Here is an 11,606-nt window from a genome sequence, read left to right as displayed (position 1 = left end):
TGAGGAGTTACATGTGAAGTTGTTGGAGCAGTTCACAAGCATTGCTGAGTTGGAGTTGCAATTCAAGATTTTTGAAGACAAGGTTAGCAAACTAAAGATGAAGAAGGACAAAATGGCTTCTGAAGTTGAAGAGATGAGGATGAAGATGGCTAGAATTAATGCTGAATTGGCTAAGAGTAATGGAGGGGAGAGATTGGCTATAAGTAAGGGCATTGTTGTTGTCTTGGATTTTCTTTGTTGTGATCATTGTTTCCATGAATTGATCATTATAGTATGTTTAGGGTGGGGATGTTAGTATGATGCAAATGTTAAGGGTGGGGATGTTAGTTTAATACAAATGTTAGATGGGTAGAAGAATGTATTTTGGAAGCTTTTGACAATGAATAAAAGTTTGCATTTTGTTTCAAATTCAAAGCCTGCTTACAATTGCTTAGAAGTACTTAAATTCACAGCAAAATGTCATTGTTGTCCTTCACAAGTACTTAAAATTCAACTACAATAACATTGTTAGCTTTCACAATGGATGTACCTTAAAATATCATTGTTATCCTTCACAAGTACTTAAAATTCAACTACAATAGCATACCCATTGTTTAAGGGAACAAAACTACAAAATAAGTCCAAAACAGATTGATGAGACTACATTTGTAACCCTAGGAATAATGAATTGGCAGAATTGGGATTCATGTGTTGCTAGTTGATGCTTGGCTGCTGTTGAATGGACCTTCGAGGTTGAAACTATTGATTGAGAAACCTCCATAGGACGACCACTTTGAAAAGGGGCCTGCACATTTGGTAAAGGTGAGATAGTTAATAAATTATAGACAAGTTAGATAACAACGTCAAGTATTTACACAATAAGAGAATCAAGAAACCTTACCCTTCCACCTCTAGCTCCATTTGAACTTGTGCCACTGTTTGATGCACCCCTAGCACCTCTAGCTCCCCTAATAGCTCTTGACCCTCTAGCAGCTCCTACTCCCCTAGCAGCTCCTGACCCCCTAGCAGCTCCTGCTCCCTTAGCAGATCCTGACCCCTTAGCACCTCTGGAACCTCCACCACCTACTTCAGTTGATGAACTCCGGCCTCCCCTAATTACCCTTACTTCCTCCTTTCCCTAACCTACTTGGTTGGGTAATTGCATTAAGGTGTGATCCATGGTTGTCAGAATCAGTTGGTGTAGGCTGTAATGCACTCTTAGCTTTCTTTTGAGGTGGTTGGGAAGGTTCACTACCTTTGTTTGGACATGTTCTTTTGTTGTGAGTTTTTAATGTACAAATGCTACAACTCATTTCCACCCCATGTTTAGTTAACCTCCCAGGTTTCTTAGGGTTCTCATGAGGGTCCTTCCTTCTGTTTTTTCTAGGTCTTCCAGGTCCAATCTTGATAGGTGGAGGGACTAAAGGATACACAACCTTGGGCCAGTGCCTTTCACCAACTACTGGGGTATGGATCTTGCATAAGACTGTAGGTATGTGGCCCTTGTGTAGTATTCTGACACAAAGTCCTCAGCATTCTTTCTACAAAAGAAAATGCAAGCCACTGCATGACAGCAGGGGATTCCATATAAATCCCATTTCCTACATGTGCATGACTGTGCAGCCAAGTCCACATTCAAACGGTCCATCTTATGATTAACTTGGAAAGTTGTGTTTGTGGATGGAATTGCTATGCAGTTGGCAGCCTCTGCCTTTTCCTCATTTAACCTAGCTTGTATCCTAAGACAGATCTGAGCCTTAGATGCTTCTATTTCTTGCCTTTTCACCACTAATCTCTGCATAAGAGCTACCCTTATGTCCTCCAACATGTAAATGATATGTTTTGTCCTAGCAGCTATAATATAGCCATTGAAAGTCTCAGAAGATTACTTGTTATAACATCCACCTTAGTGTTAGTTTCACATGTGCTCTACAAAAAACAGAGGGGTTGTGGGCTTTGAAAGCTTTTGTTGCATCAGGGTTAATGGTATCCATTTCATCTAGGGCATCAGTGTAGTCTGCAATACTATAAGCCTTAGCTGCTCTCCAGAACAACAATTTCATTTCATCACCCTTAAAATCTTTGTGCCAATGGGCAAAGATATGCCTAGCACAATGCCTATGCTCACATTGGGGAAAAATAGATGCAACTGAGCTTATAATTGCCTAGTTAAACAAACATAGAGGAGAATTAAATGATTGTGCATTAATATGTAATTATGAATAACTTAATCATCAAAAGAAATGTAGTTTAATGCATATGTAATTGAAACTTACCAAGTGTTCATCTGAAACAATTGTAAGACCTTCACCTTGTCCTAGGTTCAAAGCTGTTTGAACCTCACTGAGAAACCATGACCATGAGGAGTTGTTCTCACCTTCAACTATGGCCCAGGCAACTGGATACATTTTGTCATTGGCATCCCTGCCAACAACTGCCAATAATTGACCACCCAAAAAGGTTTCAAGAAGCAAGCATCAATGACAAGAACCTTCTGCAACCCTCCTACCACCCTTTTCTCACACCATCAAAACAGATGAAGAGTCTTTGAAACACTGGAGTTGCACTCCTCCTTGGTCTTTCATCATTCAACAACCTTATAAAAATCTCGGTATCACTGTCTCTCAAGGCTTGAAGGTATCTACCTAGTTTGGCATAATGTTCTTCCATAGAACCATGAAGCAGTTTATGGGCCTTGTACTTCACCTTATAGGCCAAGACACTCTTAATAGCAACTCTATATGCTTGTCTCACTGTCTCAATTAGCTCTTGGCTGGCCAGTGAGGCCTTGCCTTGAAAATCTCCAGAAACTGCTTTGCAAGCCAAGTAGATGTCATTTGTCTGGTGCCTTCCATGTTCCTTGTGCAACTATGTTCATCATCAACAGATTTCACAACAAATCACAACAAAGCATGCCCTCCTTGAATCCCAGGAAGCAAACAACCTGAATGGGCACTTTGTAGTGCACTTCACCTCCATTCTCCCTTGCCTCCTTTTATTACTTGTAGAAAAGTACAAGTTTCTCCCACAGGTTATAGCAAACCTAGCCACAGAACTCCTAAATGCCTCTCTACTTGGGAACCTCAGTCCAACTTTCCACACAAAATTTGTGAAATCTGTATCCTCAGTAACTAGAAGTCCTCTCCCTCTTCTTCTCCTAACATCCACATTATCATCACCACTGTCCTCTGGGTATGGATATCATCCTCACTATCCTCATACTCACTCACATTTCCTGCCTCACCAGTATGTTTCTCAATTCCCTCCCTGTTAGCAGCATGATATCTAAGGCCCAATCTTCCTCACAACAAGAATGTCAGCCTTTAGCGTCCGCAAAAATCAGACGCTAAAAACGCGGAATCGGACGCTAAAGATATTAGCGTCCGCTGGCTGATGCAAAACCCTGGGTCGCTAATTCCCCAAATAGCGTCCGCTAAGCGGACGCTAAATAATTAGCGTCTGGTATTTCGAATTTAGCGACCGTTACCTTCATAGTCACTGATTAGCGACTGCCGCCCTGGCAGTCGCTAATTAGCGACCGTAATAAACAGACGCTAACATGGTCGCTAATTAGCGACCATTTCTCAGACGCTAATTCTGGAAACAGTCGGTAAATGTTTGGTACGCATTTGCACTTTTTTTTTTTTTTTTTTTGCTTTTGGTTAACTAATATTAAATGTAATAGTTTTTCGCTTTTAATTAATTGATATTAAATGTAGTAAGATATGAAATGATGCAAATACCAAACTTCTTTTATTAAGACAAACAAATTAATCAATTCAATTATTATTGATAATAAATGTAGATACAAGTGAAAAAATAATTCTAGAACTAAATTCTAGTATACTTAGAACAAAATCAAATAAAAATCTCATATAATTACATGTACACTTTAAACTCCACAACAAAAATCTAGAACCAAAACGAACTTCAAATCTGGTATCTGGATCGAAACCAACTTCAAATCTGGAACTCAAACGCAAATCTCATAACCCTGCAAATCAACAAAAACAAAGAAATTAATGAAATTAACCAGAAAAAAACAATTATTAACAAGAATTAAATGAATAACTAAATAAATCTGGAACCTATTTTGCCCCAACCCCCACCTGAGCCAGCCTAACCCACCACCCAGCCCACCCAAACCCTAACACAACCAAGGACCCATCCCCCCATCACCCACACGACCCGACTCACCCACTCAAAACAAAAAAAAAACAAAAGGGTAAAACTAAAAAAACACTATCTCTGCAGAACAAGACCATTCGTATTAGATCCACTTTCTTAGATAGATCGATATATCATCACAAACAGTATTGATAGAAGAGTAACCTACTCTAGATATAATGAAGCAAATCCAGGGTTTCTAGAATTCTACCTCATGAAGCAAGTATCATATGATCTATGATTAATTCAGAACCTTACACCAACAGTGTCTATAATCAAATCTTTCAATTTTCTTCTTGTTTGCAGAGAGTAGCTTTAAACATCATACCATAAGATACAGAAGAATAATGACTGAAAACATGCTATGATGACATAAAGTCCTCTAAAAACATCATATATATGCTAATGGCTAATGTACTTACGTCGATTCCAATAACTTTATCGATATCATACATGTGGTAAAGGGCACAAACAATTTCTCGAATCACAGTGTTAAGTCCTGGACAAAGTCCTCCACATGTTACAATGCACGCATTAACTTCACCAGAATCAAAGTACACCTGAGCTATGATATAAGATTATGATTAGTAATGGCATTCAGAAGAAAAAATTCTCACAACATCTGTGACTAAAAGGCAGGAGAGAAAGTACCTTCTGCCTTGGTCCTGCACGCCTGAAATGAATACCTCTCGGTGAATCCTTATGAACTACAACCTAGAGGACAGGAGAACAAAACTGAGCTTGTATTTCTTCCATTGCTAGATTTTGAAATCAAAAGAAAGTAATATTAGCTCTCAAGGTTCATCCTAACATAATCTTGTACAAATTACTCGAACTGCTGTCTAGAAGATATTATACCAGAACATACCCTAAGCAGTAGAAAAAGTAATATACGAAGTTATATATATCAAGCGAATTACCTTTTGTACCACTGTATCATCCTCATGAACAAAATATTGCCTGAAGGGACAACATAAAGATATAAGTTCAACATCTTATCAACTCATGGGTGATAAGATAAATTCATTTGTCAAACAATGGAAGTGTACTTACTTTACAACTGAATATGCAGGATTATCTTGTAAAGGGTTGGGGTAGGTCTGCATACAAGAAGAAACATGTAAATAAAACAAGCAGATCAAATAGAAATTAGATCTGCAAATAATAGGATATGGTTATACAACGAAGTTTGAAACTTAACACTAAAATGAGGGACTGAGAGGTAGAGAAATCTCAACTGTCAAGGACTAATAATCAAGTGCCTCAAGGTAGTTCAGGCTAATGGATAACCACACCAAAAGCTTTCCATATTGTTTGTTTGATTATTTTTTTTATATAGTTCTATGCGTAACACACCAATGTAAATTTCAAACGCTCCAAGGGACTCAATTCTTCATACAAGATAACACATACAATTGACCTCTAAGGCACACCCAGACACGCTCATGGCGAGGGTAAGAGGTTGGAAGATGGATCTTGGAAATTGATAGAGAAATGGTGGAGGAGGTTTATTTAGGGGCGTTGGAGTGAAGTTTGATACTTTAATGGATATTGGAGATTGTTTATTTATTCTAATTCTTGATGTTATAACAGTTATCATTGTAATACAGCCAAGCAAGAAACAAATAATCATAAGTTGTTAGCACCACATTAAAAAGAAAGCAGCATACCACATTAACAACATCCTTGTCAATCTTCAAGTAATAATCTTTAAAAAGATAAAGAACAAAAATGTTATGACATCATATTAGACTTTGGTTGTAATACTATGGGAAGGAAAAAAAGATAGGCAAAAATCAACATCCTTCTGGATGAGCAGAAGAGCCACATAGAGAGAAACAAATAATAAGCAGGGCTAAGAAGACTTCCCACTTCAGGGTCACCAACTAGTAATAAGACAGCATACAACTAACTGACCAGTTCATTTTCTGAGAGCAACAAGTAATATAAATGCCGAATGGAGATATTCTCTCACATTTCTTTTTAAAGAAAAGGGATCAGGAGCCATAAATCAAGAACCAAAAGGATGAAAAAAAAAACTGAAGCATCCACCAGAGTTCAGTAAATCATTTTGGCTATTAGATTTCAGTGGAATGCAATACAAGATTAAGTATATATGAAAGTATGAAACAGATTTGCAAAGAATTATTACAAGAACACAACTCCTTAAAAATAAAAAAACCCCATTTCATTTTTCATATGTCGAAATTCATTCTAATCCACGCATATATGCAAAAAGTCATTTTTACAAATCCAAACTACAAGCCTATTGAAGGAGAATTGAGAAATAAACAAAAAAAAACTAGATCTGAAACAACCCACATAAAAAACCCAAAAAAATCACTAACCCTAAAACGAATACATGCGACGGTGATTGGCTCCTTCAAATCAGAGAAAGTGCGGGCTAGAGTTGTGCTTCTTTGATCCTCATACGCCACAAATGCAAAACCTTTGGACTTTCTCTAACAAGATTAACATCCACCATTTCGCCATATCTTCAAAGAATTCAATCAAAAAACAAAAAATTACTAAACGAATTGAAAATTTGCCGAAACATATAAATTAACGAAAAAAATTGCAACAAATGAAAGCTAATAATTTCGTACTGAGCAAAGACAGCAAGAAGATCACCATTGAATACAGTCGACGGTGAGGTGAAAAAAATAGAAAGGAAGGGCGAGAAAGAAGACGAAGAAAGAGGACGGTTGTGATGTGAGGTGAGAGAATAAGGATAGATAGAGATAGGGTTAGAAATGAGGTGGGTCGTGTTTTTGTTTATGACCATTGAATACCGTCTGTCATGTTAGACGGTAAACTTGAACAACGGACGCTAATTAGCGTCCGTTCAAAGACGGACACTAATTTTACAAAAATGGACGCTAATTTGCGTCTGATTGGACCGGATGGTAAATTTAGACGCTAAAAGCGCGGATTCTTGTTGTGCCTTCTGTTGCATCCTTTTGAAGTTGCTTTGCCAACTGAAACAACTTTGAGTTTGTGCCTCTTACCCTATCCCTAGCTAACCATAGCTCATCATCACTACTGTCTCCTTCCCCTTCTTCTTCAATGTGTTCTAAAAACCCCCAGCTCAGGTTCTTCTTCCCTCTCTAGATCACTCAATCTTTCAGGTTCTAGCTCAGTATCATACCCATCATCTCCATCAGAATCACCAGAAGGTTCATACCTAGGATCCGATTCTTCTTCAGAAGATTCTTTCCCAAGGAGCTCCTTCAAGGTCAGTGGACTCTCTGGTCTGTTATCATACCACTGATAGTAGTCATGTGGAAACGTTTCTTGGTCATAAATGAAAGCTTCTTCAGGCTCAGTAACTGGTTTTTTCCCAGATATAGGTGTAGGTGAAGGTGGTATTGGTGGTTGATCTTGTGACTGTGTTTGTGGAGCTGTTTGGGAGACAATTTGTGAAACTGGGGGTGTCTCAAATTGAGCTTCTTGGGTTGACTGTGTTTCATTTAATGTGGATGTAACAACCCGCACTTCCGAGCTGCTAGCTAATCATACTTACCATTCATAAATCTCAATTAACACTTAATAACCTCGAATTACATTCATTATCTTGCAGCGGAACAAACCTATGAAGCGATCCTGGACCTGTGGGTTATGGGCCCACAACATAATAACTTTAAAACCAGATAGCAGATTACATAATATCTTACTCGATTCCCAAAACAAAAGAATACTTAAACATCAAATGAGAACTTAATATTCAACAACTTATATTCTATATCTATCTTCGAATCACTAATATATTTACAATTTTATAGCCAATTCTTTATTTCCGATCCACTATGAGCTCCCAATACAAACTTGCAAATTACAGAAGAAAATACAAAACAAAAACAAAACTAAAATGAGCGAAAAACTCAGTAACTTTACTTCAGCCCGTCAAAACGGTTTTGGTTCGTAAAAATTTTTCATATCAGAAACAAACTTGGTAATTGTTCGGAAAAGAATCCATACTTTAAAATATATCGCTGGCATAGTTCAATTACTTAACACAAATCGCTGGCAACTATAGGCTTATAACATAACATAAAATAATATTCGACCTTATCTGGTCTTAACTCATATACGAATCTGTTTCCTCCACCTGTACCTTGCCCATTATTCATCTCAGTTCATAAACTAAGCCAGCTAAAACAATTTCGAAATCCATTTTACATTATCATATTCAAATCATATTTTTTAAATATAATCATATCAGAACAATTCCAATAGCATAACAAAGTCATGTATATATTTCACAAATCCACACATGAAGATGCATCTATAACCATGGCCATCACTATAAACAATAATACGATATCAAAAATACAATAAACACACACGGGCATTTAAATAAATTTTGCTGAACATAAAGGTTACCTCAACTCAAGAACAATCATATGCAATCTCCATGAACATTTATGATAATCTTGATCTTCAACTCCAACTCGAACTCCAACATAATTCACCCAACACAATAACATAATCAACAACCATTCTTCAAATAGATAATAATCAATCTTAAACCTTATGAGCTAATGACGAGATGATTTTCTAAATGATACCAACCTTCTAATAATCCAACTTATACTATCAATCTCACATTATAACTCTCCAAAACAATTAGTTTAATCAGAAATCTAACTAGATTCTGTTTTAATTTAAAAGTACTTGAAGAATCATCCAAATAAATTTTTCAAATAAGAGTAATTAACTTGGATCTGCAGATTATAGATTACTAACTTTTTGAACTATCTTATCTTAGTCATTAAACCAAAATAAGTTTAAGAACAATTTACCCAAAGTTCATACTTTCAGTTGTTGAAAAATAAGGTTACACCAGATCTAACCTTGAATTTAAGAGGCAAAAACATCATCTTTTACCTTCAACAAAATAAAATTCTGAATTTGGAGATGATTATAAAGTTTTAAAACACATCCCAATGTATTACAAGATGAAAGATTCAATCTTTTACTTAAACAAAATCTGATTTTTTTTCAAGGTTATCAAAATAAACCAATTTACACCACAACATGAATTCTTGGAACAAAAACATAGAAGGAGAGATGAGAGTTAATTTATACCTTCCCAAGAAATCAGATTTGGCAGAGCTTACTAAGAATGACAACATCGATAGAATTCCGACGAAGCTACAGCAGCAACGACGGTGTCGGAACACCAACCGGGAAACAACAACAATACCGAAGCAGAGGAGAGAGAAAATTGAACTTAAAGAACCAACACATCAACACCGAACAACAGCAAAAAAATACAGAGGAAAGAGAAAGACAGAACGGCGGGGAGGCAACCCAACAACAACCATAACAGCACCGGCATCACCGAAGAAAAGAATAGAATTGGGGTTTTCATCCTTTAACCAATTTTGAGAAAAGAATTTTATGGGTGCTTCCCTTTGAGTGAAGAATTGGCTTCATGAATTGGGAAATTTCGACAGCTAATAACCACAGACTGGTTGGCTTTTTCTCAGGAAGACACGGGGAGCCATATCTGGCTTTTTACACTAGTGACACGAGGAACAGTGAGAAGTATAAGGATGTGGGTTTTTTTTTTCTTTCTTTTCTTTTAAGCTTAAAATCATTTACCAAATACCTCAATTTGCTAAAATCCACACCATCACAATTGTATTTAAAATAATAATTCTTAGTAATCTTTGTTTAATATAAAGCTTAGTTAAACTAATAAACACAATTACTGAATTTAAACATGCTTAAAAATATGGGCTGTTACAGTGGAACTACAAGGAGTTCGCTCAATAATAGGTATATCAGGGGGAGGCAGATCTTATTTAGATTTGCGTACAGAAACTGTACTTCTGCTGTGGAATCTTTAATCCTAAAACTTGACCTCACTGGTATTAACTTCTTGGGAGGACTTTTTTTTGTTTCTTACTTTTTGTGCAGGTGGGTTTTCATTTGGGCCACTTTTTGTGTTTCTGATATTTGGTGCAGGTGGGTTTTCATTTGGATAAGTGGGCTTTTTAGTTAGGCTTTTGGTTGTGTTTTTATCTTGGTCAGTGAGTGGTATGTCAATTGGGTTGCAAGGTGGGTCATTGGGCTGGTTTAATCCTGGGTTCCAAGGTGGGAATGTACCTTCTGGCCCTTCCAACTGCTCAACAGGCTCTTCAAGAACCACTGGCTTATCTATGTCATGAACTACATACAAATCCATAAACCTTGTTTTCAAAACCACCTCTGCCATATCTAGAACCTCTTTATCATTATAAACCCTTACCAACCCATCATCCAATTTCTTACCAGGCAACAAATAAAAAATCTCTTCAATAACCCTATAACTACCACATTTTTTAGCCATATCCTCAAGAAACCACCAACACAATTCGTCTGGGTCAATCGCAAATGTTCTACCACTACCACCAACATACTTCAATCACCCTTTGTCGTGTTTTTTAAACAGTCCCCCATGCCAAAACCTCAAAGTCACATTATCCATTCCTAAGCTAATACAAAAACAAACACAAAAAATAACATAATTATTCACTCACCTAAATTCACGACAAAACATATCATCATCATAACTCATAAATTGAACACTAAAGAAAAACAAAACCCATAATTTCAAACTTCACCATTTTTCTCCAAGTTTCTATTTTTAACTTTCAAATTGTTAAATCAACCTAACTCGCCCATTATCAACATAATTCAGATATGGTACAAAGGAACATTACAAATTTAAAGGAGTTCACAAAAAATCATACCTGGAATCAGAAGCGAATTTTAGGAATGTTGGTTGTCAAATTTCGTAATTCTCCAACTTCAACAGCGATTTTTCCAACTTCACCAACTTCAAAATTGAATGAGTTTAGTTGGGCTGGCAATGGTGATTAATGGAGGGAAGAAGGTATAGGGTTGGTTTTTTCTCTCTCCACAATGGTGATTAATGGTGTCTGAAAATTGAAAATTGTAAAATTTCATTAAAACTAGGACCCACCAACGCATATGACTGCATAAGCCAGTTTCTGGTAAACTGGGTCCATGCAAATCCGGGTCATGCAATACGTGGGCTCCCCACTGGAATATTGAAAGTTTGTCCCTATTAAAGAAAACCGGGTATAGTTCAGCCCCATGGTGTCAATTTTTCCTTTTTCTTTTCTAATATATCAACCATATTACATATTTCAAAACGAAGGTATATAAGCTTTAGAATGCTAAACCATTATCATTGTTTTTTTTCTTTTTCTAATATATCAACCATCAAAAGTTGACTACTAACACAAGGTTGGGAAAAGACATTTCTATCAACAATAACTATGGCATCCCAGCAAGGAATTTCTTTCGGAATTCAGCAAAAATTTCAACCGAGTAGAATTATTGAGTCCTCAATTGTTAAGAAAACCAAAATGTAAAAAGGGTAGGTCATTTTAAATCAATCAATATATATATATATATATATATGAGGAATTTTTTGAGAACATAGA

The 11,606-nt window shown here is 36.6% G+C and overlaps 1 protein-coding gene and 1 long non-coding RNA gene across 4 annotated transcripts; both read right to left on the bottom strand.

Moving 5' to 3' along the window:
* Window positions 1-1,438: 1,438 nt before the first annotated feature.
* Window positions 1,439-2,958, bottom strand: LOC130589845 (uncharacterized). The gene is made up of 5 exons (XM_057391446.1): window positions 2,953-2,958; window positions 2,505-2,847; window positions 2,256-2,413; window positions 1,913-2,144; window positions 1,439-1,833 (listed from the first exon to the last, which is right to left on the bottom strand). Exons 1-5 carry the CDS (start codon window positions 2,956-2,958, stop codon window positions 1,439-1,441), a joined length of 1,134 nt encoding a protein of 377 aa, XP_057247429.1.
* Window positions 2,959-3,749: 791 nt separating this feature from the next.
* Window positions 3,750-9,662, bottom strand: LOC104901058 (uncharacterized). Of its 3 annotated transcripts, none has more exons than XR_008967161.1 (6): window positions 8,530-9,662; window positions 5,200-5,246; window positions 5,067-5,106; window positions 4,798-4,904; window positions 4,569-4,706; window positions 3,750-3,973 (listed from the first exon to the last, which is right to left on the bottom strand). It is a non-coding gene; the product is annotated as an uncharacterized LOC104901058 (long non-coding RNA). The 3 variants fall into 3 exon arrangements; XR_008967162.1 differs by having other exon boundaries at window positions 4,569-4,711; window positions 4,798-4,860; XR_007270520.2 differs by having other exon boundaries at window positions 4,798-4,860.
* Window positions 9,663-11,606: the final 1,944 nt, after the last annotated feature.

The sequence above is a fragment of the Beta vulgaris genome, chromosome 8 (genome assembly GCF_026745355.1).
Source record: "Beta vulgaris subsp. vulgaris cultivar EL10 chromosome 8, EL10.2, whole genome shotgun sequence".
In the NCBI taxonomy this organism is placed as follows: Eukaryota; Viridiplantae; Streptophyta; class Magnoliopsida; order Caryophyllales; family Amaranthaceae; genus Beta; species Beta vulgaris.
This window is presented reverse-complemented; position numbering and strand designations above follow the sequence as displayed.

Bases quoted from the DNA above. Each gene is read 5' to 3' on its own strand.
- LOC130589845 (XM_057391446.1), bottom strand. The intron at 2,414-2,504 runs GTGTGAGAAAAG...AATTATTGGCAG, and splicing joins ACTCTTCATCTGTTTTGATG to TTGTTGGCAGGGATGCCAAT. The intron at 1,834-1,912 runs GTAGAGCACATG...GCTATATTATAG, and splicing joins CCACAACCCCTCTGTTTTTT to CTGCTAGGACAAAACATATC.